Raw genomic sequence first — 26,883 nt, 5'->3', positions numbered from 1 at the left:
CTATGATCCTGTCTTCCCTTTGCATAAGAAGCCCAGTTGGAGAATGTTTCGAAGGCAAAATAACCAGAATGCAACCAAGTTCAGGATCGATTCTATCCACATATGCCTTTTGAAGTTTTTGCTCCACCAGAATTAACTCCTTTTCTGCCTCAGCGGTCAGACATCTAGGACTGTTTAAATCCGAATCCCCTTGTAAAGTTTGGAACAAGTTACTTAGCTCATAGGTAGCTAACCCAATTGTAGGCCTTAACCAGTTAATATCTCCCAATAATCTTTGAAAGTCATTAAGAGTTTGCAATTGATCTCTACGGATCTGTACCTTTTGTGGTCGAATTTTTTGTTCACTTATTTTATAGCCTAAATAGGTAATAGAATCTCCTCTTTGTATTTTTTCCACAGCAATCTGTAATCCCCAGCATGGTAGAATTCTTTGTGCTTCCTGAAACATTTTTTCTACAACACTAGGATCAGAATCAGCTAGCAGAATATCATCCATGTAATGGTATATGATAGATTGAGGAAATTGCTTACGAATTATTTCTAAAGGTTGTTGCACAAAATACTGGCATAAAGTTGGGCTATTCAACATTCCCTGTGGAAGTACCTTCCAATGATATCTCTTCATTGGAGAATTACTGTTCAGAGTAGGTACTGAGAAAGCAAACCTTTCCCTGTCCTTCTCATGTAAAGGTATGGTGAAAAAACAATCTTTTAAATCAATTGTAATTATATGCCAAGACCTAGGTAGCAAGGAAGGCAAAGGAATTCCAGGTTGAAGTGAGCCCATGGGTTGAATCACCTTGTTTATGGCCCTCAAATCTGTTATCATTCTCCATCCACCTGATTTCTTTCTTACCACAAACACAGGGGAATTCCAGGGACTGGATGATTCTTCGATGTGTTGAGCCTCCAGCTGCTCTTTCACTAAACCGTGAAGCGCCTGTAACTTTTCTTTTGATAAGGGCCACTGCTCCTGCCATACAGGTCTGTTTGAAATCCATTTTAGGGGCAAGGCGGTTGGTATCTCAGCAGTGGCCCCTCTTAAAATTTTGACACTCTAAACCTGAAGAGTTCTGAGGTTGGACAATGGGCATAGCTTGTAGTCGCCCCTGATCACTTACATGAATCTCTTCCCCAGAAGCGTGTGCCAGTTCACCCATAGTTTCAACCTTGTTTATCACGGTATTTGCAGGAATAGTAATCTGAGTACCCCATTGCTGTAAAAGGTCTCTTCCCCATAGATTTATGGGAATGTCAGCCACATAGGGTTTCAGCCTCCCTATCTGCCCATCTGGTCCCACACACTCAAGCCACTGTACACTTTGTTTTATTTGAGATAGCTTACCAATTCCTACAATTTCTGTACAAACCTTCTTAAGTGGCCAATTTTGGTTCCAAGACTTCTGGCAAATGATGGAGACATCGGCTCCGCTGTCCACCAAGCCTTCTATTTTAACACCATTCAATTGTACAATTAACTTAGGTCTCTGATCATTAATTATTGTTTGCCAGAACACCCGGGTCCCTGTGCTTCCGAATGCACCAGTCCTTTCCACTGGAGCGGCTTTGCCCTTAATGTAAGGAAACAGTAGGAGTTGAGCAATTCTATCCCCGGCATTGATTTTCATCTCCTTTTTCACACATGCCATGATTTTTATTTCCTCTTTAGAATCTCCGTCTATAATACCGGGATGCACAATAAAACCATGAGAAGTCAGCCCACTTCTTCCCAGAACCATTCCTACTGTGCCTGAAGGCAAAGGTCCGAAAACACCAGTATTTAATTTGTAACATTCAACCTGGGGAGATAGGGTAAGAGACATATTTGAAGCCAGATCCAAGGCTGCACTGCCTTCAGTAGCATGCATTAGATCACTAACACTCAGTTCCCGTTTTCCTGTGGGTTTGTCACTTCCTGACTGGCCAAAGGAATTCGGCTGGCATTGTTTATGGGGGCCCGAGCCGATGGCCCCCTCCTGCCGTTTCCCGTCGGCAAGATATTGCCTTGCACATCTCTCTTAGACTGACAATCCCGAGACCAATGTTTCCCTTTCCCACAGCGACTACAGTACCCTGGGAATCTTGGCACCTCATTACCATCATAACCAGAACCTCCTTGTTCTCTCCTACGAGTTACGTTTTCTCCTGGGTTATTGCGCCTTCTATCTCTACAGTTTCTTTGCACATGACCAATTTTACCACAATTGAAGCACCGAGTATTAGGATATCTGGGCTCTCTGGCTAAAGCTTGTCCCACAATATTATTTGATACTCCTGAGAGTTGATATTAACTGTCTCCTTTACCCAGTCATCTAGTGGAGCGCCTCTTTCCTTTAATGGTCTAAGCACCCTCTTACAGTCAGCATTTGCATTCTCATAAGCCATGATAAGTTTTAATGCCTGTTTGTTGTCAGAATCTGGCATCACCTTATCCATTGCAGATCCTAACCTCTGCAAGAATTCTGTAAAGGGCTCCAAGGGTCCTTGGAACACTTTAGTAAAGGGAATAGTTGTTTTCCCAGGTTCCTCTACCAGCTCCCAAGCTCTCAAGGCTGCCTTACGACATTGTTCAATCACCCTATCTTCAGCTTGAATTTGTTCTCTAATATTAGTATATTGTCCTTCACCAAGCAATTGATCTCTATTAATATTTATTCCCTGTGTCGTATTTTCCTGTTCTATTTTTATAGCCTCTGTTCGCCACCATGATAACCACTGTAACTGTTGTGCTGCTTCCAATACCGCTGAAACTAAATTTTTCCAATCTTGGGGAACAAGTCTATTTTGTGTGGCCCAGCTATTTAACATTTGTTTAACAAATGTAGAGTGCATACCATATTTTACGACGGATTCTTTAAAATGTTTTAAATCCATCATGTCTACAGGACGCCAGGCCATTTCATAACCCTCAGCACCATTTTGCTCAGGTACATGTCTTACAGTGACTGGAAAAGCTGAAGGTGTCTGGGCGACTGTGGAGGTATCCTCCACTGGGACATTTACTTCCAAAGACCTTTTGGTCGGTCTAGCTTCCTTTGCCTCTGGTTTCTGACCTTCTCCATCCTTTTTAACCACCGGTGCCTTCTGCTTTTCCAGCCCTTCCAGTTTTTTCTGCATTTTGCCCATTTGTTCAGTCAAGTCAGTAATTCTTTCCAAAAGGATAGAGCTTATTGACTCTTCTGGTTTTTTCTGGCTTTCCGGTCTCTCTATTTCCTGTCCTTCATCACTACCAATTACCAAAAATTCTTTCTGCTTTCCCATCCCTTCATTTTCTTTCCTCAGCCTTTCCATCTGTCCAGTCAAATCTGCAATCTTTTCCAAAAGGATAGAACTTACTGTCCCTTCCGGCTTTTCTATGTCATTAGCCTTTCTTTTAATCCTTCTAAACATGAAATATTGTAATAAAAGGATAATGAAAAAACAGAGAATTCCCTCTAAGTATAATGCAGGAAAAAGTTTTGCAACAGCAGTTGCAACTTTGCTGATACCCTGAAACAGCATTTCTATACCTTCGAATACTGACTCTTCCTCCGTACCCTTAGGGACTGTGGAACCCATCGGGCCCCACGTTGGGCGCCAGATGTTGACTCTATTTCTTAGCAATTAAACTTTATTATGCAACCCAACTAGCTTATAAAAGAAGGAAAAAGGTTAAAGGGACGAAAGAGTGAACCTTCCGGTAGCCGTTCCACGGGACGGATCCTTAGGTGTCTCTCTGGCAGGCGTGCTGATCCAGCTTGTCCGCTGCTCCTGCACCCTCTCCCTGCAGCCGACTTTGTTTTTCTCTCTTCCCCAACTCCCTCAGTCACGTGGGGAGGACCGGCTCCTTCTCCCGGTGAGGGTCCATTAGAAAGACAATAGACCAGGTGGGGTTCCCAGGTCTGCTTCCAGAATTCCAAACCCAGGATGGCTCCACTCAGTCTGTCACAAGCTATTCATGGGGAGCCCAAGGGTAAAGCCCACCAAGACTGCTCCCACTTGTGACAAAGCTTACTCCTTCCCACATCCATTAGCTTTTTATATTTTGTTTTTATTTTAGATAAGGTCTTGCTATTTGATCAGACTGGCCTTGAACTCTGTCCTTCTAACCCAGCCTCCCTAGTATCTTTTAAGTGTTAAAAAGACTGAAAATGAAATACCGATGCTGTGATGGTATAGTGAAGAATTGAGCTAATATGAAATGAAAATGCACCGAAATCAAATACTAATGAGAAGTATTCGCACCTTCCTCAGTCATCTAGCCTCAGTTACTCCTGACCTGTGCCTTGACTAATTTCTGGAAAGTTCATACTTTGAGAGATAACCAAGAATACATTAATTCTGTCATCATGAATAATGAACTCTAGTGAACAGATTAGGTGACTTTGTATATGAAGAGGCACAGCCTTTGATTGGAGAGTTGAAATAAAGTACAAAAAGGTGAGGGTTTTTTTTTTTTTTTAAACAGTACCCCCCTCAACCCTACCCCCAGCCCCAACAGAGTTTCTCTGTGTAGCCTTGGCTGTCCTGGACTCTCTTTGTAGATGACGCTGGCCTTGAACTCACAGAGATCACCCTGCCTCTGCCTCCCAAGTGCTGGGATTACACTGTACCCAGTTTAAAACATTACTTTAAGAAATTATTACTTACTTTTTTGTTTTTATTGTTGTAGTTTGGATATGTGTGCTAACAGTATGTAGAGGTGAAAGGAAAGTTTGTGGAAGCCAGTGTTCTCCATCCACATTCGGGTCCTGAGAATCTGTAACACAGGCTATCAAAGACCTGGTGATAGGTTCTTTACCTACTGAGCTATCTCACCAGCCCAGTGAAACAATCTTTTTGCCAGTCTTATAATGGAAAAACTTGCTTGCTTATGAAGCAGGGATGAATTTGAGGCTAGAGGGGACTGTTGTAATTATAACTCATTCAGATGTATAGCGTTGCTGCTGAATGAGGAAAGATGAATATCTTCTCCAAGCATTGGGTTCAGTGAAAGATGGTGAGAAAACTCTCTTATAGTCTCTTTTACCTCACCTACCCAGGCTCTTTTTTTTTTTTTTTTTAAGAAAAAAAAATTTTTTTTTTAACTTAGGTTTTTAGTTAATGCCCATCATACTATATAGCCCAGGCTAAACCTCCTCCCAACTTAACCTCACAAGGGCTAGGGTTATTGGTATGTACCACCACACCCAGTTTAGCTTTTTTTAGTTTATATTTGTGTGCGTGTGTGCAGGCCAGTACTAGGGATTGAACTCAGGTTGTCTGGCTTGTGAGTAAGTGCCTTTACCTGCTGAGTAATCTCTCTGGCCCTTAGCTTTGAATTTTTTTTATAACGTGGAAGGAGTAATGAATAGGAGTGATGACTTGTTCTCATTTTCAAACTTCCCCATAGATACTTTTGAGACTGACTGCTTGACCCTGTAGAGTTTTTGTTGTTAAGATGTTCTGCTTTGGTTTGGAAGTGGTTTTATTGTGTTATAGAGGGAAACAGGGTTGTCATTAGTCTGGTCTGACCTCAGAGTCTCGATCCTGAGTCCTGAGATGATAGGCATGCTATCACCATGCTTGACCTATATTTTATGTTTCTTCATGGGTGTCCATGTATAGCCCTACTGTCTATAGTTCAGACTCACTTGTTTTTTGAAACAGGGTTTCTCTGTGAAGCCTTGGCTGTCCTGAACTCCCGATTGCTGGGATTAAAGATATGTGCCACCATACCCAGCCATCACTTGCATTTTCATTTGGAAACATTTAGATTCATCCCTCCCTTATATCTGGAGCAGAGTCTGAGGCCCTGGCACATGTCTTTTGTACCCTTGCCTCCCTTTTAGCCCCAAAATTCAATTAATAATGATAGTAAAAAAAGATAATAAGCAAGGATGTTTTGTAATAACTAAAAAGAAAATTAGTGAAGATTATGGCATATCTTGAGAATAAGAAGAAACAGTCTCATATGCACACAACATGTATACAGTTTTAAAAGATTGATTTATTTTTTATTTTATGTGGATTGGTGTTTTGCTTGCATGTATGTCTCTGAGTGAGGACGTCAGATCTCCTGGAACTGGAGTTACAGACAGTTTTGAGCAACCATTTGGGTGCTGGGAATTAAACCCAGGTACTCTGAAAAAAACAGTCAGCGCTCTTAACCACTGAGCCATTTCAGAGACAGAGAGAGAGGGAGAGAGGGTGGGGGAAGAGGGAAATTGACAATGTTCTTTCAGCACACACACAATCAGAACAGGCACTGATGCTGCACAGCTATAATCATAGCATTTGGGAGACTTTGACAAGGATGCAAGTTCAAAGTTAGCTGGGGATGCGTACCAAACCCTCAGAAAAATAAAAAGAAAAGGTTGTGTAAGCATGTTAATGACACTGATAAGGTAAGCAGTATGATTGCACACTCATGAAATTACAGAGTTGATGTGTGTAAACAACTCCCGTGTGTGCTCTCGAGTCTGTGTAGCAGCGGTGACCTCAGACACAAAGAAGTGTCTAGACTGCTTAGGCTGACAGAAGGAACTTAAATGGTATTAATTTATAAATAATGGAAAGATTTAATAGTTCAGGTAGCAGGGAAGTTCTAGTTCAAGTTGTCAGCAGGTTCCATGTCTGGCGAAATACTTATTGTGCCTTAGAGAACTTGTATCTTGTTCTTGTTGCGTCCTCACATGGTGGAAGGGGATGAAAAGATGAGAAGCGCCCCTGTCCCACGAAGGACCTACAGTGTTTCTTTGGTTTGTTTTTGTTTTTTCTTTGAGACAGGGTTTCTCTGTGTAGCTTGGTTGGTCTGGACTCTGTAGACCAGGCTGGCCTCGAACGCACAGAGATCCGCCTGCCTCTGCTTCCGCCTCCCAAGTGCTGGGATTAAAGGCTTGTGCCACCACACCCAGTTAAGACAGTGTTTATTTGTGTAGCCTTGGCTGTCCTGGATTTGCTTTGTAGACTAGGCTGGCCTTGAATTCACAAAGATTCCTGCCTCTGCCTTCCGAGTGCTGGGATTACACGTGTGGCACTGCGCCTAGCCAAAAAAAATTTTTTTTTAAAAATGTGAATCATTTAGACTATAGCAAAAGCACATAAGAGCAGAAAAGCAATTACAATTAAATTATCAAAATATCATGTTTAGGTGGCATTGTATATATCACTAATTAATACTATGATCTAATGCAAATGGAAGGTTTAATAGCTAATGATTTCCAAGTAGTGATTGATCTGAGTGGCATTTTGGGATATCTTTAATTATTTATTATTTGATTAAGTCTGTCAGTGATAAAAATTGCAGGTAATGGGGCTGGAGAGTTGGTTCAGCAGTTAAGAGCTCTGGCTGCTCTTCTAGAGGTCCTGAGTTCAATTCCCAGCAACCACATGGTGGCTCACAACAATCTTCAATGTTATCTGATGCCCTCTTCTCACCTGTAGGTGTATATGCGGGCAGAACACTGTGTATATAATAAATAAATCTAAAAAAACAAAACAAACAAATCCCAGCAACCTCATGGTGGCGCATAGCCATCTATAGTGAGATCTGGTGCCCTCTTGCATACAGGCAGAGCATTGCATACTAAATAAATAAATCTTTTTTTTTTTTTAATTGCAGGCAATGGAGAATACTGTTAGATGTTTACATTCATAATTTTAAAATGTTAGGTTTTAATTCAAAGTTAATTAAAATTTTATAAGTCTTTAAACATATTTTAGATTTATTTTATGTATGCAAGTGTTCTGTCTGCATGTATGTATGTACATACATGCCACATATATTCCTGGTGCCAAAGACAGTCAGAAAAAGGTGTGTTAGATTCTGTGGTACTGGGATTATGGATGGTTGTGTGATACTATGTTAGTGTTGGGAACTGAACCTAGGGCTTCTCTAAGACCAACAACTGCTCTTAACTGATGAGCCATGTCTTCAGTCCTGTAAATTTATGAATAAATACGTTTGTGAATCCTACAAGAAACAGGCGTGGTAGCCCATGCCTTTAATCCTAGCACTCAGGAGGCAGAGGCAGGTGCATCTCTGTGAGTTCAAGGCCATACTATACTACATAGTTAATTCTCAAACAGCCAGGGCAATATAGAGAAAACCTGTCTAAACAAAACAAAAACCCGGTGTCCTGTAAATAGTTATATATATAAATCCAGGAACATTAACAATTAGCAATGCAACCTCATTTTTGCAATTAGAGAAGCAACAAATGAGGAAGGGCCTAAAGATTCCTTAGTAGGTAATATGTAAATTGTAATATGATCTTTTGGGGGTGGGGGCGGAATGTAAAAACCGGATGATGATGATGATGATGCTCCTCCTCCTCTTCTTCCTCCTTCTCCATCCTGTGCCTCTGGCTATCCTGGGACTCACTCCGTAAACCAGGCTGGCCTTGAACTCAGAGTTTGCCTGCTTCTTTCTTGCTGAGCACTGGGATTACAGGTGTGCGCCACCAAGAATCATATGGTTGAGCTGGGTGTGGTGGCACACCTATCCCAGCACTCGTGGAGGCAGAGGAAGGTGGATCTCTGAGTTCGAGGCCAACCAGGTCTACATAGGGAGTCCAGGACAGCCAAGGCTACACAGAGAAACCTTGTTTCAAAAAACAAAACAAAACAAAAAAACTTCTATATATATTCAGGATAGTGTTTGTTCAAGGGTAAGGAGTAGGAAAGAGGATACACTCTAGTTACATAGAGGATTTTAAATTAGGTGTGTATTAGTAAATCACGTAGTTTTACTATAATATTGTAATATTAAATCACATTTTAGTTTTGCTGGAAATAATCCATTAAAATATCTATACTAAGAGTGCCTAAAGATAATTTCCATAAACAGAACAATCAAGACATTATGTATGTGGTCTTAAAGCATAAAACCAAATTGGATCCTTTCCCCAGTCTTCATATCTCAGGAAGCAAATTAGCTCCTGTAAAGGCTCCAAGAACTTTGAACACATAATGAAAGCATACTTAGTAGATTGCTTGATTCTGATAACAGTTTTGTTAGGTTATACAGCATATTCATAAAGTTCTAATTAGTGCAAAGATAGAACCATATTTGTTATATAACAAATGTTATTTTTGTTTTGCTTTGTTTTTCACAACAGGGTTTCTCCATGTAGCCCTGATTATTTAATCTTTTTGTCTTCAAAAACCCATGACTATTTCATGACATGAATTGCCTGTTTCTAACATACATTGACTTATTTTGGAAGTGGCAGTTAACTGTATCCTACAGAATGAGATTATATTTTAGACATACATTGATACTAATGATAAATAATTTCAAGCATCACTTCCTTAAGTATTTAGTAGTCTCTTTTCAGACTCCTAAGGCATGCAGAGAACTGTTATTAGTGTTTCTGTTTCATTTTAATGTTACTTATCATTAGTTAGCATATAGTTAACATTTTATTCTATTTTTAGACAGGTTTTGAACTTGCAGTCTTCCTGCCTCATCAGGCTACCAGAGTTCTCAGATTGTAACCATGTGCGATCATGACCAGTTCATTCAGCATCTTAATATAGCCATGTATTGTGTGCTTTATAGTTTTAAATCACATTTTTTTCCCCCTTTCAGGATCGAAAGTTAACAAAGTCTGAAAGGCAAAGATTCAAAGAAGAGGCTGAAATGTTAAAGGGTCTTCAGCATCCCAACATTGTTCGATTCTATGATTCCTGGGAATCCACAGTAAAAGGGAAAAAATGCATTGTTTTAGTGACTGAACTAATGACATCTGGAACACTTAAAACGTAAGTCAATATTTAACAAGCTGAGCAAGAATTTCCAGATAATCTCTTGTTTGAGATTTACCTTTGTTGTTTAGGCCTACTAAGGCAGAAATAATCCTTTCAATCTTTATCATACCAGGTGTTTTATCTACCTATAAAATTGTCTTGTATATAAAATAATATGGTGATTGTTTATTGGAGCTAGATTATTGCTGAATAAACCCTAGTTAATTTTAAGTCATAATGATTGGTATTTCTAAACAGTCCCCCCCACCCCAAGACAAGGTTTCTCTGTATCCTTGGGTGTCCTAGACTCACTTTGTAGACCAGGCTAGCCTCAAACCCACAGTGATCCACCTGCCTCTGCTTCATGTGTGCTGGGATTAAAGGCGTGCACTGCCACGCCTGGCTAATGATTGGTATTTCTAAAATTCAGTAGTTTAGGGATTAGAAATCATTGTCAAGGTTGCCCTCTAGTGGTTAAAAATGAGATTAATCTATATTAAGATATTCATTTTTTTTACCTGTATGTATGAAGCTAGCCATAGTCCTGTTTCTCATAGCACAAAAAATTAAAACCAAAATAGCTTAGACATATTATCCACTTAAGAAAAATAGAAAGCATATAGGAGACTCAAGCTTTGGATGAAGGGATGGGGTATACAATTTTTTTTAAAGATTTATTTATTATTTATACAGTATTCTGCCCGCATGTGCGCCTGCCTGACACGAGAAGGCACCAGCTCTCATTACAGATGATTGTGAGCCACCATGTGGTTGCTGGGAATTGGACTGGGGACCTTTTGAAGAACAGATGTTGCTCTTAACCTCTGAGCCATCTTACCAGCCCACATTTTTGTTTTTTGAGACAGGATTTTTTGTGTAGTCCTGGCTGTCCTAGAACTAGCACTGTAGACCAGGCTGGCCTTGAATTTTACAGAGATCTGCCTTCCAAGTGCTGGGATTAAGGGTGTTATGCCACCACCGCCTGGACCAAGGGTATACTTTTAAAACCACAAGTTTGTTAACTATCTGTTTATTATATTGAGAAAGAAAGCTTTGTAAAGTACATGGTATAAATATGTTATTATGGGAGAAAATAATTTTAATTTTTTTAACATTTATTTTCAATTTTATGTATGTGGGTTTGTTCAGCATGTCATCAAGGCTAAAGGAAGGTTTCAGATAGGCTGAAGCTGAAGTTATATGTGATTGTGAGCCATTAGACATGGGTGCTGGAAGCTGAACTCAGGTCCTCAGTAAGAGCATCAAACACTTTTAACTGCTGGGTCATCTCTTCATCTCTCTTTAATGATGATGATGATGCCTATATGATGATGCCTCTAACTTGTTCTATTCATCCAGGCTCCTTATTATTCACACACCTGCTTCTTTTATTAGACTTTACTTTGTATCATGGAGTCTGAAACTTGAAAAATATTTGTGTGGATTGAAGAGAGTAGTGTGGTAGTTGTGTGTCTAGCTACATCTTGGCATTCTTTTCACAGATACAGATACCTAGTTGCTTGTCAGGAGTCTGCCAGGTATACTTAAGAGCATGTTACAATGGTTTTATTTGTGTCTTGCTTGCTTATATATTGATTTATTTGTTTTTGGTTGGTTGGTTTTTTTGAGACAGGATTTCTCTGTGTAGCCCTGGATATCCTGTAACTCGATCTGTAGACCAGGCTAAGCTTGAACTCACAGAGATCCACCTGCCTCTACCACTGTCCGGCTGATTTATTTGTCTTTTAAAATGATTTATGGAGTTAGCGGGATGGCTCAGTAGTTAAGAGCATTTGTTCCTCTTGCAGAGGATCCACGTTTGTTTCCCAGCACTCACATGGTGGTTCACAAACATCTATAATTCCAGTTTCAAGGGCTCTGATACCTTCTGACCTGGGCACCAAGCATACATGTGGTACACAAATGGATACACAGTTAAAAACATGCATAGAATAAAATGAATGAATCTAATAATTTTTATGGTTTATTTTTTATTCATGTGTAAGTGTGTATATCTGTGTGACTGTATGCCATATGTGTGGGAGCCTTTGGAGGAGGGTAGAGGGTGGCAGATCCCTTAGAGCCAAAGTTACAGTCTATAGTAGGTTGTCTGATATGTGTGCTAGGAACTGAACTCTGTTCCTCTGCATGGGCTCTTAGCCATTGAACCATCTCTCCAATGTCTTATTTAGTTCTTTCCCTCTCCATTCATACCTTTATACACATGCCTACACGCATGCATGCACATACACAAAAATATGTAAAATGTGCTTGGCAGTGGTGGCACATGCCCTTAGTTCCATCACTAGGAGTTTGGGGCCAGCCTGAACTACAAAGCAAGTTCCAGGATAGCCAAGGCTACACAGAGAAACCAAAAATAAATAAAAATAAAAGAGGATAAGTCACAGCTATACCAGATATGGTGCTTGAGGAATTGGATACTAGTTTCAGTTTTCATGAAATGACAACCAGAAGAGAGAAGGTTTAGAACAAAGTCTGTATCGAAAATGTAATTGTCAATATAAAGGGTGAAGTTGGAACGCTAATCAGTAAAAACTACAGAAAGCTTTGGCCTTCTGGATGAAAGTTGATGGAACTATTTGGGAAGGATAAGAGGTTGTGGTCTTGTTGGAGGAGATGTGTCATTAGGGGTTGAGCTTTCATAAGATTAGTATCATTCCTAGTCTTTCTGCTTGATACTTATGGATCAGAATGTGAGCTCTTGGGTGTTCCTGCTGCTATGACTTTGCTCCACCATTATGGACTCTTAACTCTCTGAAACTGTAAGTCAATTAAATGCTTTTTAAAAAATGTTTTGTCTTGGTCATGGTATTTTGTGTTTGTTTGTTTGTTTCTTGTTTTGTTTTTCAAGACAGGGTCTCTCTGTGTAGCCTTGGCTGTCCTGGGCTCACTCTGTAGACCAGGCTGGCCTCGAACTCACAGCGAGCCGCCTACCTCTGTCTCCCAAGTGCTGGGATTAAAGACGTGCACCACCACTGGCCCCGCTGGTCATGGTATTTTGTTATGCCAGTAGGAAAGTAATGGAGACAGGTGGTAGTACCCGGCATGAGTTATTTCTTAAATCCAATCATAAAGTGGTGCTTACTCCCATAACATTTGTGTCAATATTGTATTAATGGCATATCTTGCCAGGCCAGTAGCTCACATAATTCCAAGCTGGGTAAGACTGTTGATTGCTATAGCATGCATAGCACTTTCCAATACTATGAAAGTTTGTCAGTAAGGGTAAAATTTCCAGCTTGATTTTTCTCCATGTCCTATTACTAAATTATGTGATGTCTTCAGCAATAGGGTTTTTCCATCAATTTCTAGAGGGTAACAAAAATGGCAATAGGCTGTAATGTTTAGGTGTTCATGGTACCCCAGTGGCCAACAACTAAAAAAAAAAAAACCAAAAACAAAAACAGATAATTCATTCCTGATACTGAGTTGTTGTTGTTTGCTTGTTTTTTCATTAATTTATTTATTTAATCACTTAACAGTCTGATCCCAGTCCCCTCCCATCTCTCCTCCCAGTCCCACCCACCCTTACAACCTCCTAACCTCATTCCCCCCTCCTTCCCCTTTTCTCAGAGAAGGGGTACCCCTCCACGAGTACCAACCCACCCTGGCGAGTACCAACCCACCCTGGCATATCACGTTGCAGCAGGACTAAATGTATCCTTTCCCCACTAAGGCCTACAAGACAGCTTAGTTAAGGCAAAGGGATCCAAACAGAGTCAGAGAAAGCCCCAATGCCAATTGTTAGAGGACCTAGCTCCAGCCTATGCATGCTCTTTGGTTTGTGGTTGAGTCTCTGTGAGCCCCCATGGGCTCAGATTAGTTTACTCTGAAGTTCTTCTTGAGGTGTCCAATTCTTCCCCCAACTCTTCACAAAAATCCCTAACTTCTGCTTATTGTTTGGCTGTGGGTCTTGTATCTGTTTCCATCAGTTGCTTGAAGCCTCTCAGAAGACAGTTCTGCTAGGCTCTTGTCTGTAAGCATAACAAAGTGTCATTAATAGTGTCAGGGATTGGCTTTTTCTCATGGGGTGGGTCTCATTAATAATATTTTTATTAATTCTTTGAGAATTTCTTACAGCGTATCTTGATAATATTCACCCAACCTCTTCCCAGAAGCAGGTTTTTAAGGATTAAAAGTAATTAGGGGGCTGGAGGGATGGTTCAACAGTTAGGAACACTAGGTTCTCTTCCAGAGGACCTTGGTTCATGTCCCAGCAGCCACATGATGGCTCACAACTTTCTTTAATCTAGTCTTAGAAGTCAAACACCCTCTTCTGCTCAGTGTTAACACCAGGCACACACTTGGTGCCCAGATATACATTTAGTTACACACTCTTTTGCCTTTCCCAATGGGTTTATTTAATTGCTATATCCAAATGTAGAATTTTATTTTAGTTTTACTCTTAGATTTTTCTGATAAATCCACATCTGGTGTGTAGGATTTTTTTTTTTTATTGTAGAGATTTTATTTATTATCTCCCTCTTCACAAATTTAGTGCTATTATTGTACAAATTCATGTAAAACATGTTTCCTCCCTTCCTCCCTAATGCTTGTTTTTTGTTTTTTAAAAGTTTTTTGAGACAAGGTTTTTCTATGTAGTCTTGGCTGTCCTGGACTCACTTTGTAGACCAGGCTGGCCTCGAACTCACAGCGATCTGCCAGCCTCTGCCTCCTGAGTGCTGGGATTAAAGGCGTGTGCGCCACCATGCCTGCCTTGGTTTCCTTTTTTAACGTGTATTTTTATGGGGGCGGGGACAGAGGAGGAGAGAGGGAGAGGCGGGCGGAAAGGAGAGAGAATATGGGAGTAAATGAGAATATGAATGACGTGTATGTTCTAGTCCAGACATGTGACACGGCATAGGTGTAGAGGTCAGAAGACTAAATCCAGAATTCATTTCTTTCCTTCTACCATGAATTCCAGAAGTCAATTTTAAGTCATTAGGCTTGTGTAATAGGTCATCTACCCTTCTTTTTTTCCATTTAAAAATTTCATGTGTGTGTACATATGTATGTGTACACACCTATATGCAAATGCTCAGAGAAGCCAGAACAAGGTTTTGGATTCCCTGTTGTTAGAGTTAAAGGCAGTTGTGAGCCACTTGGCATGGATGCTGGGAACTGAACTTAGGTCTTCTGGAAGAACAGCAAGTGTTGTTAACCACTGAAGCCTCTCTCCAGCCCCACTTTTCTTTACTTACCAGCACTGCACTGCAGTTATAGAGCTGTTCTTTATTATTCCATACTTCAAAATTGTTACATTTATCACATAAAACCCTTTAAATTTTTATTACATTTACTTACAAGTGTACACACACGTGTCATAGCATGGGTATGGAGGTCAAAGAACACTGATGGGAGTTCATTATATACCACGTGAGTCATGGGGATTGTCTTCAGGCATGGCAGCAAGTACCCCTCAGCAGGAATGCATGAAGACCTGAGCTCAATCTTCATAAAACCCACATTAAAAAAATAAGAGCATAATTATCTGTGCTTATGAGCCCAGCACTGGTGCCTGGGGCTTCCTAGTCAGTCAGTCTAGTCTATTTGATGAGTTCCAGGTCAATTAAAGACCCTGGCTTAAAAGACAATGTGGATGGAAGGACATTCAAAGTTGACCTCTCTTTCCACATGTACATGTATGCACACATCCGCAGATACAGGCTGCTTACACATTGCTTTCCCCTTATATTCTCATGTGAAATACCTCTGCTTTTACTGGTTTTGTTCTTTAGCTCCTTTCAATCACCATTTTTTTTTTTTATTTAAAAAAATCTTAAATGCATTTACTTGTGCGTGCGTGCATACATGTGTGCGTGTGTGTATGTTTGGGCAACACATGTGCATGAGTAGTAGTAGTAAGATTGCAACTGCTAGGAGCTGGCTCTGCCCTTCCTTTTCCTAGTAAGCCATCTTGCCAGCCCATTTTGCGCATGTGTATTTGTGACTTGCAGAAACTACTCCGTTATTTACTAGAAGCAAACTAATTTTAAAGAGTACGTTTTTTGTTGTTATAAGATTTTTTTTTAACCAACTGCTAATAAAGCAGTTCATCCGATAGCTGGGGATGTAGCTCAGTTGGTAAAGTGTTTGCCTGGTGTGCACAAAGGGCCTGGGTTTTGCCTTTAAGCACTGTAAAAACTGGGTACTGTGGTACATGCTTGTAGTTCTAACTTTGGGAAGCAGAAGCAGGAGGATCAAGAGTTAAAGATCATCCTTAGTTATATAGAAAGTTTGTAGCCAGCCTGGGTTACATGTGACCCTTTCTTTAAAAAAAAAAAAAATGCTTGCAGAGGCAGAAGAACTGCAAGTTTGAGGCTATCTTGGGCTACATAGGTAGATCCATTCAAAACAAACTACTAGCCAGAGAGATAGTTAAGATCAATTATGAAGACAGATCCCAGCATCCAGGTAAGAAGCCAGGCAACTGGCAAACACCTGTAAGTCTAGCTCCGCAGGATTTCACAGTCTCCTCTGATTTCCATACATGCACAGGTGTATGCAACTCCCCACCCACATGTATAGACACGTATATTCCCCACATAAAAAGTATTTTTTCAAGAGAAGTTCAATTTTCTTGTCTTTTAATAGAATTTCATTTTAAATTTATCTCAATCCCTTTAACCTTACTAAAAGTATTACTAACTCCAAAAGTTGCTGAGTCTCAATATTCCAAATTTGATATTCCTATCTTGGTATGTTAGAATTTAATGGAATTCTTCAAAGCAGAAAGCTCATATCATTGATAACCTGTTTGGTTTACTTTGCCTTTTTCCAGGTACTTGAAAAGGTTTAAAGTGATGAAAATCAAAGTTTTAAGAAGCTGGTGTCGGCAAATCCTTAAAGGACTTCAGTTTCTCCACACACGAACTCCACCAATTATTCACCGGGATCTTAAATGTGACAACATCTTTATCACTGGCCCTACAGGCTCAGTCAAGATTGGAGACCTTGGTCTGGCGACTCTAAAGCGGGCTTCTTTTGCCAAGAGTGTGATAGGTATGCTTCCAGTGTGATTTTGGAGCCAGTTTGGCCTTTTGATGTAGCTTTTCTTGAGAAACCTGACCCTATCATATCTTTTCTGACATGAAATAAACCTTTAGGAATCCATAGCTTGAACCTCAAGTGTGAAATGAGTAATTTTTAATATTTAACTTCTAAAATCATTTTGAAGATTATTTGTGTTTTATAAAGTTACATGGAGAGAAGTAAGGTGAACTTCGTTGATACGTCTTGTTATAGTCTTAGTGAGTCATCCTACTAATACTTACTATTTTATATTCATATTTATACAGTAGAAGCCTTTTCCATAAGGTAAATGGAACTTATATGTAGTTTAGCTTCAGAACTGTCCACTGATCATATCTTGAAGAATACCTAGCTGGAGAACTAGATTTGAAAATAGCAACATATGGGAATGTACTGTGAAAAACTGGTCTCATCAACTGTCCATTATACCTACCTTTTGGAATGAATGATATAGGTAAATTTGGTTTCTCAGTCTTAGTTTTTTTTTGGGTGGGGCTTTGTTTATTTTTTTAGTTTCGGTTTTGGTTTTTTTTCAAGACAGGGTTTTTCTGTATAGCTTTAGCTATCCTAGAACTCGCTCTGTAGACTAGGCTGGCCTCTAACGGGATTAAAGGTGTGTGGCACTACACCCAGCTCACCCTTAGTACTCTGGATATCTGATCCGAGTCTAGACTGTTGCTGTAGGGTTTTCTTGCATACCATAAGATTATTTCATAGCAATCCTGAGTTGTACCTCAAAATACTAGTAGCATACTTTATTTATTTACTCCTAATTGTTACAACTAGAAATGTCTCTAGACATTGCTGTCAGTAGAACAAAATTAACTCCGTTGGGAATCAGTAAGTAGTCCAAAGAATATGAGTGACCTTTCAGACTTTCTAATTATATGTTAGAGACACAGATGGAAAAACAAATAGTGGCTGTTTTGGTAAGGTGTAGCTCTCTGAAATTTAAATTTGCAGTTCGTGTTTTATTCTGCTCTCCCATAGGCTATGACATGCAAAGCCCATTAGGTGGGCCAGAATGCTAAATAACAATAAGAACAGCATGGCACACCAGTCATTGTATTTCTTTATTTAAAGAATCAAACAAAAACAGGGTTCTCCTTGGAATATTGTGTAGTTAGGCTTTCTAACACTGTTTATACATTTTCACATACTATATTAATAGGGAATACATTTGAAGTTGAATTGCCATTTTGTTTTCTTAACAGGAAGCATTTGTCTTTGGCATCTTAAAATCACTGGCCCAACAATTTTTTTTGCTTTGTTTATTAAATCATAGTGTGCATTTTTGTTCTTGGAACTGAAGTTAAAGATTCTGAAATCAGTGTAAAATCTAATCTTGTAGGACTGTACACATACATACTGTGCTCACAAACCAGTCTGTATATGTATGTGTACGTAGATTTGCTCTTTACTATATTTCCTGTATCTGCACTAGGCTTATTTGTATACTGTAGGTTGGATGGTAAGTATATGAAGAAAAGGCTGTTTTGAGCCACCTTTACATATTATCACATTTTATTTTCTTTACAAACATATTGAATACAGAGGTTTTTTGTTTTGCTTTTCTGCAAGAGCTCCCTAAAAGGTGAAGCATACAATGGCAAGAGAGTAGCTGTAAATACTTGTCTAACAACTGCCATACAGTAGAGGGCAGACAAGTATTTGTTTTGTTTTTTACATTACTATCTTACAGTATCCATTTTGCTCCCTGCTAGTTTTTTAAAATTAATACCTTTTTCTATTTTTTTCATTATGAATAATACTGATAAACTAGACATCTGTGTTAATAACAAGAGCATACTTTAAGCAGTATAAGTATGATGTACTTGACTATGTTCAGTGTGTTTTAAAGGCCTTACAGTGGAAGATCGTATAGAGGGTGTTTGATGGAGCAGGCTATGAAGATTATTTCTGTCCTCTTTTCTCCTCTTCTTTCTCTATTTTTCATCCCCTTTTAATTTTACTTTTCTCTCTTGACAAGTTTGCTTCTTGAACCCTCTGCTTGGTAACACCTACAGCTACTGCTCATTGAGTCTGCTGTTCTTTTCATTCAAGGCACCCCAGAGTTCATGGCGCCTGAGATGTATGAGGAGAAGTATGATGAATCCGTTGATGTTTATGCTTTTGGGATGTGCATGCTGGAGATGGCTACATCCGAATATCCATACTCAGAGTGCCAGAATGCTGCACAGATCTACCGTCGAGTGACCAGTGTAAGTCCTTGTCTAATTGTTGATGACATTGAGTCATATCTCTCATAAAGTCTAGGTGGATAACATCCACTTATGCAAAAGCTGACAACAACAGAAAGCCCAAGCTGTTGGGATAGTAGTTTGCTGAGTTATGTACAGTATACAATGAAGATAAAGACAGGCAATCAGTTTATCTTTCTACCTTCCTTGCATTCACTTAAGCCTTTATCACAAGGCACATTTTGTTTGAAATTGCATTCTGATATAATAATTCATCTTAGTTCTTAATTTAATTATGATACATGGTGTTGTATTGCTATTTAGTGTATTGCTTTAAAGGTGATTTCAGTTGTAGACTTTTTAAAGCAGCAAGAAGATATAGGTTGATATTATGGCAGTGACACTGTTGTAGATATTTGATAAAAAAGTGTCCAAGAGTCAGTGAGATCAAAGAGGAGAGAGCCCTTTTTGTTGTTTTGGTTTTTTGTTTGTTTGGTTTTGGGTTCTTTTTCCCTTTTCCCTTTCCTGTTGCAGTTAGTTGTTGCTGTATTCTTTTAAATCATCTATCTGTATTTTATTTTGTCCTCTGTCAAAAAAGTAAAATGCTCTCACTCCTTTACAGATTATTTCTTTACTTTAGTGCTAGTAGTGGGTCTGTTTCTCTGAAATATGAGTAACATTCTGAGGGTGTAACCTGAAAGATGGCTTTTAAAGAATGGAAAAAAAAAAAAAAAACAACAACAAAAAAACAAACCTTGAAATAGTATCTATGGAGTTCTGTGTTTCCTGGGAGGTAATATTCATTAGTAAGTAACACCAAGTCTTCATAATTCCTGTTTAGTCTTAATAAACTATCATACAATAATTTCATTTTTGTAGTTTTGTTTATGTGTGTGTAGGCATAAAATAACACATTGTTAAGACTTACTTTATTGAGACTTTAATAACTTAGATTGCCTTATTAGCCCTTGGTTAGTTTTATTTAGTATCATTTCACTTAACAGATTTTTTTTCTACCTATACATGACTTTATATGAAAAATCACTGTCACCAACCAATATATTGTGGTCTTAAGGATATACCAAGCAAAAAAGTTGCAACTTTTATGGAGCTTATTTACATTCACATGTGTACAAAATGTGATTATTCTTTCTTGGTTGGTTTGTTTGTTTGTTTTTTGAGACAGGGTTTCTCTGTGTAGCCTTGGCTGTCCCAGAACTTTGTCTGTAGACCAGGTTGGCCTTGAACTCTCACAGAGATCCACTTGCCTCTGCCTTCCCAAGCACTTAGATTACAGACCTTGGTGCATGCCTAAGGTGATTACTCTTAATGTGGTGTCTTAGTTACTTTTCTATTACTGTGACAAAACATCATGAACAAGACAAAAGAAATGTTCAATTGGGCTTATGGTTTCAGAGAGTTAAGAGGCCATGGTGGTAGAACAAAGGCATGACATCGGGGATAGATGAGAGCTCACATGATTTGCAAACAGGAGAGGTACTGAAAAGTGAGTGACTCTTGAAACCTCAAAGCCTTGCTTCCAGTGACACGCCTTCTCCATCAAGGCCACACCTCTAGTTCTTCCCAAACATTTGCACCTGTTGGCCCATTCTCATTCAAACCACTACAAATAGTAACAAGGTTCATGTTTAAAATGGATGGTAGATAAAAATTGAGAAACTGATCAGAGTTCATTATTGTGACTCAGTCATATAGTCATTCTTGTTTCCCAAATTGTATGACTATATAGCAGAGTGATTGGATTGTTATCTAAAGTAAACAAACTGGGTGTGGTAGTGTAAGACTTCAGTCATAGCTCTCTCACAGCAGAGAGAGCTGTGAGAGCTGCAAGTTCCAGGCCAGCCTGATCTGAGACTCTGTCTTGAAGTTAAAATAAGTAAGAATAAATAAAAGTAGTAAGAGAGAAAAACAAAAGCCAAGAGATTCAATTTTGAGGAAAAAGTATGCCAAAATATACTGTTAAAACAAGTTGAGTATTTGGGTCAGCATGCTATAAAAGGTGTTTCTACTGTATGACTTGTAAGAAACTCACTTACGAGCCTTAATTTACTATTGAATGTGATATTGATATTAATGATTGCTAGAGTTTTTAAGATTGTTGGGAAAAGCAGAGATTCAGATCATATAATGGAAAATGCATTTGAAAGGATTTAAAAAGAAACATTATAACATTACCTTGGACGTGTCTTCAATCTCACAGATTCTTTAAAAAAATTTTAAAGCTTTTTTGAGGTATGCGTGTTTTACATGTATATATGTATCTGTACCATGTGCATATCTTGTGCTTAAGGATGTCAGTAGTAGGCATCTCATTCCCTGAACCTGCAGTTACAGATACAGAAACAACTGCATGAGTGATGGGAACCAAAACTAGGTCCATTAGAAGAGCAACAAGTGCTCTTAACAGTGGAGCCGTCTCTAGCTGATCAAGATTGAGAGGGTAGTAGCAGCAACTGTCTTATTTACGTTTAGTGTTTAAACTCTGTGTATAAAATTTCTCATTCCAGCCAGGCAGTGGTGGTGCACACCTTTAATTCCAGCACTTGAGAGGCAGAGGCAGGTGGATCCCTTTGAGTTCAAGGCCAGCCTGGTCTACATAGTGAGTCCAGGACAGCCAAGGCTACACAGAGAAACTCTGTCAAGAAAAACAAACAAACAAAAAAACATTCTAAACTGTCACTATTTTATTCCCAAACCTTTTCAGTAAATTAGTAAACATGACAAACTATTATATACAGATGTCTAGCTGGCTATATAATCAAGCAATAGGCTTTTGGTAGTCTTTAAAGGTCACTTGCAATGAATTTTCTTTTTAAGTTTGTTATTCTGATATCTTCTACTGGTTTTTATTAAATCTTAGAGAATGTTTGAGAGTTAACTACCATGTTCTGTTTGCTTGGAAATACCATTTTCTGCTATTTTGCTTTGGGTCTTTGCCAGTTTGGTGAGTTTTCACAGATAGAAAACAATTGAGTATTGTATTTAAATCAGTCAGAAAGGATTACTGTTGAAAAGTATGTTCCAATTCCTGCAACTTAGATGTTGCTGAGTATTTCTGGAGTGCTTGCTTAGTGGTTAATTTATCATAGGAATCCATTCATTTTATTCATTTAAAAAACATCATTAGAGGCCGGGCAGTGGTGGTGCACACCTTTAATCCCAGCACTTGGGAAGAGGCAGGTGAATCTCTGGTTTCCAGGCCAGCCAGGTCTACAAAGCAAGTCCAGGACAGTCAGGGCTGCTACACAGAGAAGCCCTGTCTACAAAACAAAACAAAACAAAAACAAAAACCTAAACAAAACAAACAAACAAAAAACATTAGTTAGTTTTTATTAACTTAACAAATCTAGACTTACCTGGGAAGAGGGAATCTCTGTTAAGGAATTGCCTCTATCAGATTGGCCTATAGACAAGTCTGTTGGGGCACTTTCTTGATAAATTGATTTGGGAGGGCCCAGCACATTGTGGGTACCATCACCCCAGGCAGGTGGTATGAGAAAACACAATGAGCAAGCATTCCTCCATGATCTCTGCTTCAATTCCTGCCTTAAGGTTCCTACCTTAAGATCCTGCCCTTACTTTGCTTGATGATGGGTTGTGCCGTGGAAGTATAAGCCAAATAAACCTTTTCCTCCTCAAGCTGATTTTGGTCAGAGTGTTTATCACAGCAGCAGAGAAGCAAACTATAACAACTTTTGAAGTTGGTTCTCTCCTTTTACCAGTTCCAGGGGTCAAAACTCAGGTTATCATGTTTGAATGGCAAACATTTTTACTTGCTGAAATATGTCGCTGGCCAAATTTCTCCTAATTTGTATTATTTTCTACTTCTATGTGTGTGTGTGTGTGTTTCAGGTACTGTGTGTGTGTGTGTGTGTGTGTGTGTGTGTGTGTGTGTGTGTGTGTAGGCAGGCAGGGCAGAGGTCAGCATTTAGTGTGTTCCTGTATTGCTCTTCGTTTGTACTTTTTATTCATGTGTCTTGTGTGTGTGCGCTGTGTGCATACATATGGGTGTCTTCCATGGCCAGAAGGTGTGAGATCTCCTGAAGCTGGAGTTAGAGGCAGTTGTGAGCTGTGTGATATAAGGGTGCTGGGAATTGAACCCCAGTCTTCTAGAAGAGCAGTAGTGCTCTGAATTGCTATCCCATTTCTCCAGCCTTAACAAATATTGTTTTGTTGTTTTGTATTGTTTTGTGTTTGAGACAATCTCCCTGAACTTGCCAGTTCGGCTGTAGTAATTGGCCAGTAAACCCTACAAATGTGCCTGTCTCTGCTCTCTCCCTACCCCCAACACACATCAGGTACAGCTATTTATATGGATGCTGGGACTTTAAACTCAGTTCTCATGCTTGCATAGCATTTACCCACTGAACCAACCATCTTTCCAGTCCTTTTCCTCACCTTTTAAAAGGTAACTTTGGATGTAGTAATTGTAATAGACAGGTATTTACATCAGTCCATGCTTTCCTGGCGTTTATGGTTTCTGATGAGCAGTCTGCTACTGTTCTGATAGGACTGCCTTTCTAAATAACCTATACTTCTCCCTTGAAGCTGTCAAATACCCTTTGTATGGGTGTTTTGCCTGCATTTATATCTGTGTACCACAAGTGTACAGGCCACTGCGGCCAGCAGAAGGTGTTAAATCTCTTGGGACTAGAATTAGAGACAATTTTGAGCTGCATTGTAGGTGCTGGTAATTGAGCCTGGAACTTCTGGAAGAGCAGAAGAACAGACAGAGCTCTTGACTATTAAGCCATCTCTCTCTCTAGCACCTCTTTCAAGCTTTTAACAGTTTAGCTGTAACATAATATGGAAAGGTTCTTTTCTGGTAATGTCTGCGATTCTACTTGCATGCTCATCCTCTTCCTCACTAGATTTAAAAGCAATTTTATTGAATGGGTTTACTTTGGTGGTTGAAACGAGAATGGTCCCACTTGGTGGAGATGTTTGGGAGACTCAGGAGGCAAGTAATTTTGGGCAAACTTGAGGCTTAAAAAACTGCTCTTTCTGCTTCCTTTTTGTGGACCCAAATGTGCAGTCTCAGCTGCTGTTCCAGGCCTTGCCTGCCTGCTGCCATGCTTCTACCATGATAGCGATAAACTCTTTTATTTCTCTGGAACTGTATGCTCCAGATAAATCCTTTTGTAACTTAGACATGTACCATGACTTTAATCTATATCTTTGTTCATAAATTCATCTCAGATTTGTAAATTGGTCTCTTAATCTTATTCTAGGCATCTTGAAGCTTGTGGTATAGAATTTTTCTTTTCTTTATTGCTGTTTAACTGTAATAATTCTTTAATTTTGCCTTCAATCATTAGTAATCTTTCTTCTACATAGTTTACGCCTATTTGTGTGAATTATATTCTAAAGAAGAAATGAAATTTAAGGTGACTCTCAAAAAGTTGTTACCCTACTAAAATGAAGTTAAAGCACAGTAAATAATAACTGACATACAAGTAAAAGCAATATGTAAGAACAGAAAAATAAAGTATAAAATGGGGTGTTTTTGGAACCCTCTTTGATTCTCTTGCTGCTGTACAGAGTCTCAAATCTCAAAATTGTACTTTCTGAATAGCAGTTTAAGCAGCTTTCTGTGTTGTCAGGGTAGGGACTGTGGGAGTTTGCCTGAATGTATTTCCCCATAAGTTTTAGCCTATCTTCACTTTGTATTCTGAGGACAAAAGCAAATCTTCTTTTATTTGATATCCCTCAAATGATTCAGGATGGTTTTTCTAAAACTAATTTCCTAAGAAAGTGAGGCTTGTATCTGTGTTGGGAGAGGAGTTGCTGTGCTAGTTTGTTAGTGGTCTTTCTGTTTAAGATAGCATCTTCAACCAACAGCAGAGACTTCTTGACATCTTTTAAAATTTTTTTTATATGAAGGAGTGTTTTGATTGATTGTATGTTTGTCTGTGCATCACATGTGTACCTGGTGTCCAGGGAGGTCAGAAGAATGCTTCAGATCCCTTGGAAAGTGGAGTACAGAGTGTTATGAGCCACCATGTGGGCACTGAATAATCAAAACCTGGGGCCTCTGGAAAAGCAGGAGTGCTCTTAACTGTCCAGCCATTTCTCCAGTTCTTTTCCTGGCACACTTTACGAGTTGTATCCCAAGAATTCATGGAGGCAGTCATAGAGACATTGCTACCTGTTCTGTAGTATAACTGTTCCCTCTTATGTTCAGTACCTGTGCCTCTCAAGGACAAGTTCCTTTTTTCCTAAGTATAAATGAGTTTCTTCTATTTTCCACAGTTGCCCATTTGTTTAACAGCTACAGCACTGAACAAGATAGATGCTTTAGTGGTTGGTGTACATCCCATTAGCACTTGGATGTACAGTTAAGTTCTTTCATCACTGATTTGGAAGTGGTAAATACTATTACTTATGCGTTGCTTGTAAGATTGTGAAATCCTAGATGTTTGTTGCACTATTTCATATCTTGAAAATAATAAGTTCTGATCTCAGAGATCTGGCTTAAATCAAATGTTAAAGTGAATTGGTGTATACTATAGTGTTGATTATGAGGGCATCTTATAACTTGTATAAGCGCTGACATGAGAGTGGCAAATGCAGCCTATGGCTTAATAGTTATAGAAATAATGGACTGATAATATACTGTGTGTATTATACCTGTAATTCATTGAGATCTCTTTTTTTTTTATTAATGTTAATACCTAGTGAGGCTCTCTTTGACTAACCTATCCAAAAAATGGTTTTAAAATATATACATATGTTTAATTCTGTCATTTTATTTTTCATTTCTTTTATCACAAGTTGACATTTTGATTTAATGTCCTAGTTTGAGCACAAGTTGTATATGCTATATTTCAGTGAGGTTTATTTCAACAGTGATTATTTGTTGCCTATGTAGTTACATGAAATTATTGTATTACATAGATACTTAGTACCTCAAACACAAGCAATTCTCTAGAAAAGTAACAAAAGACATAGGCCATTTGTTCTTCACCTGATGATGAAGAATGGTTATCAGTTTAAAAAAAAAAAAACAATGCTCTCAAATTAAAGTATTGATAGTACAGAATTAAAGACTGTAGGCGATGTAGAGATTTGTAAGTTGTAAGCAGTCAACCAATATTTGTGAAATAATACATGAGTACAGTCTATAAGGAGTGAATAAAACACAGTTTTATCTGCTTGAGTTCAGATCTCAAGCATGTTTGAGCTGCAAAACCTAGCTGCAGGTTTTTAAATTCCTCTGAGCCTAAAGTTTTAACTGAGAAAGGCATCTAAAACTAAAAAATCAGCTGGGCATGGTGGTTCAAGCCTTTAATCCCAGGACTCAGGAAGGTAGAGGCAGATGGATCACTGTGAGTTTAGGGCCAGCCTGGTCTACAGAGCAAGTCCGGGACAGCCAAGGCTACAGAGAGAAGCCCTATCTCCAAAAAACAAAACTAAACTAAAAAATTTCCTGGGTATACACTTATTATTCAGCACTTGTTGGATATTACCATTACTACTAATGTTACTGTAACACAAGTAGTGGTGAAATTAGTTGTCATTAATGATATTCAGCAAATTATATTAAATATGTTTAACAAGCTTCATTCACATAAAGCCAAACTGTAGATTGGGTAGAAGTTGATGTTTACATACAGTTTTTATATAGTGATAAATAGATATTATCTTCACAGGTAAGAAGATAGCCTTAAACATTTTAACCATTTTGGGGCAGGAGAGATGGCTCAGTGGTTAAGAGCAGTGGCTGCTCTTCCAGAGAATTTGGGTTCAATTCCCAGCACCCACATGGCAGCTCATGACTGTCTGCAACTCCACTTCCATGGGATCTGACAACCTCCCACCTATAAAATAAAAATAAATAATTAAAAATAAAAAGTTTTAACCATTCTGCTTAATGTCATTAAAGAGAGATAATTGA

At 38.9% G+C, this 26,883-nt stretch overlaps 1 protein-coding gene across 18 annotated transcripts in view; it reads left to right on the top strand.

The window, feature by feature from the left end:
* Wnk1 (WNK lysine deficient protein kinase 1) overlaps positions 1–26,883 on the top strand; it is a 131,029-nt gene that overhangs the window by 36,767 nt on the left and 67,379 nt on the right. For all 18 annotated transcript variants that reach the window (XM_051155255.1, XM_051155254.1, XM_051155253.1 and 15 more), the window contains exons 2-4: positions 9,554–9,726; positions 16,514–16,734; positions 18,829–18,986. In XM_051155255.1, coding sequence (XP_051011212.1) covers positions 9,554–9,726; positions 16,514–16,734; positions 18,829–18,986 — 552 coding nt within the window. The remainder of the gene's footprint in view (positions 1–9,553; positions 9,727–16,513; positions 16,735–18,828; positions 18,987–26,883) is intronic.

The sequence above is a fragment of the Acomys russatus genome, chromosome 13 (genome assembly GCF_903995435.1).
Source record: "Acomys russatus chromosome 13, mAcoRus1.1, whole genome shotgun sequence".
NCBI lineage: Eukaryota > Metazoa > Chordata > Mammalia > Rodentia > Muridae > Acomys > Acomys russatus.
This window is presented reverse-complemented; position numbering and strand designations above follow the sequence as displayed.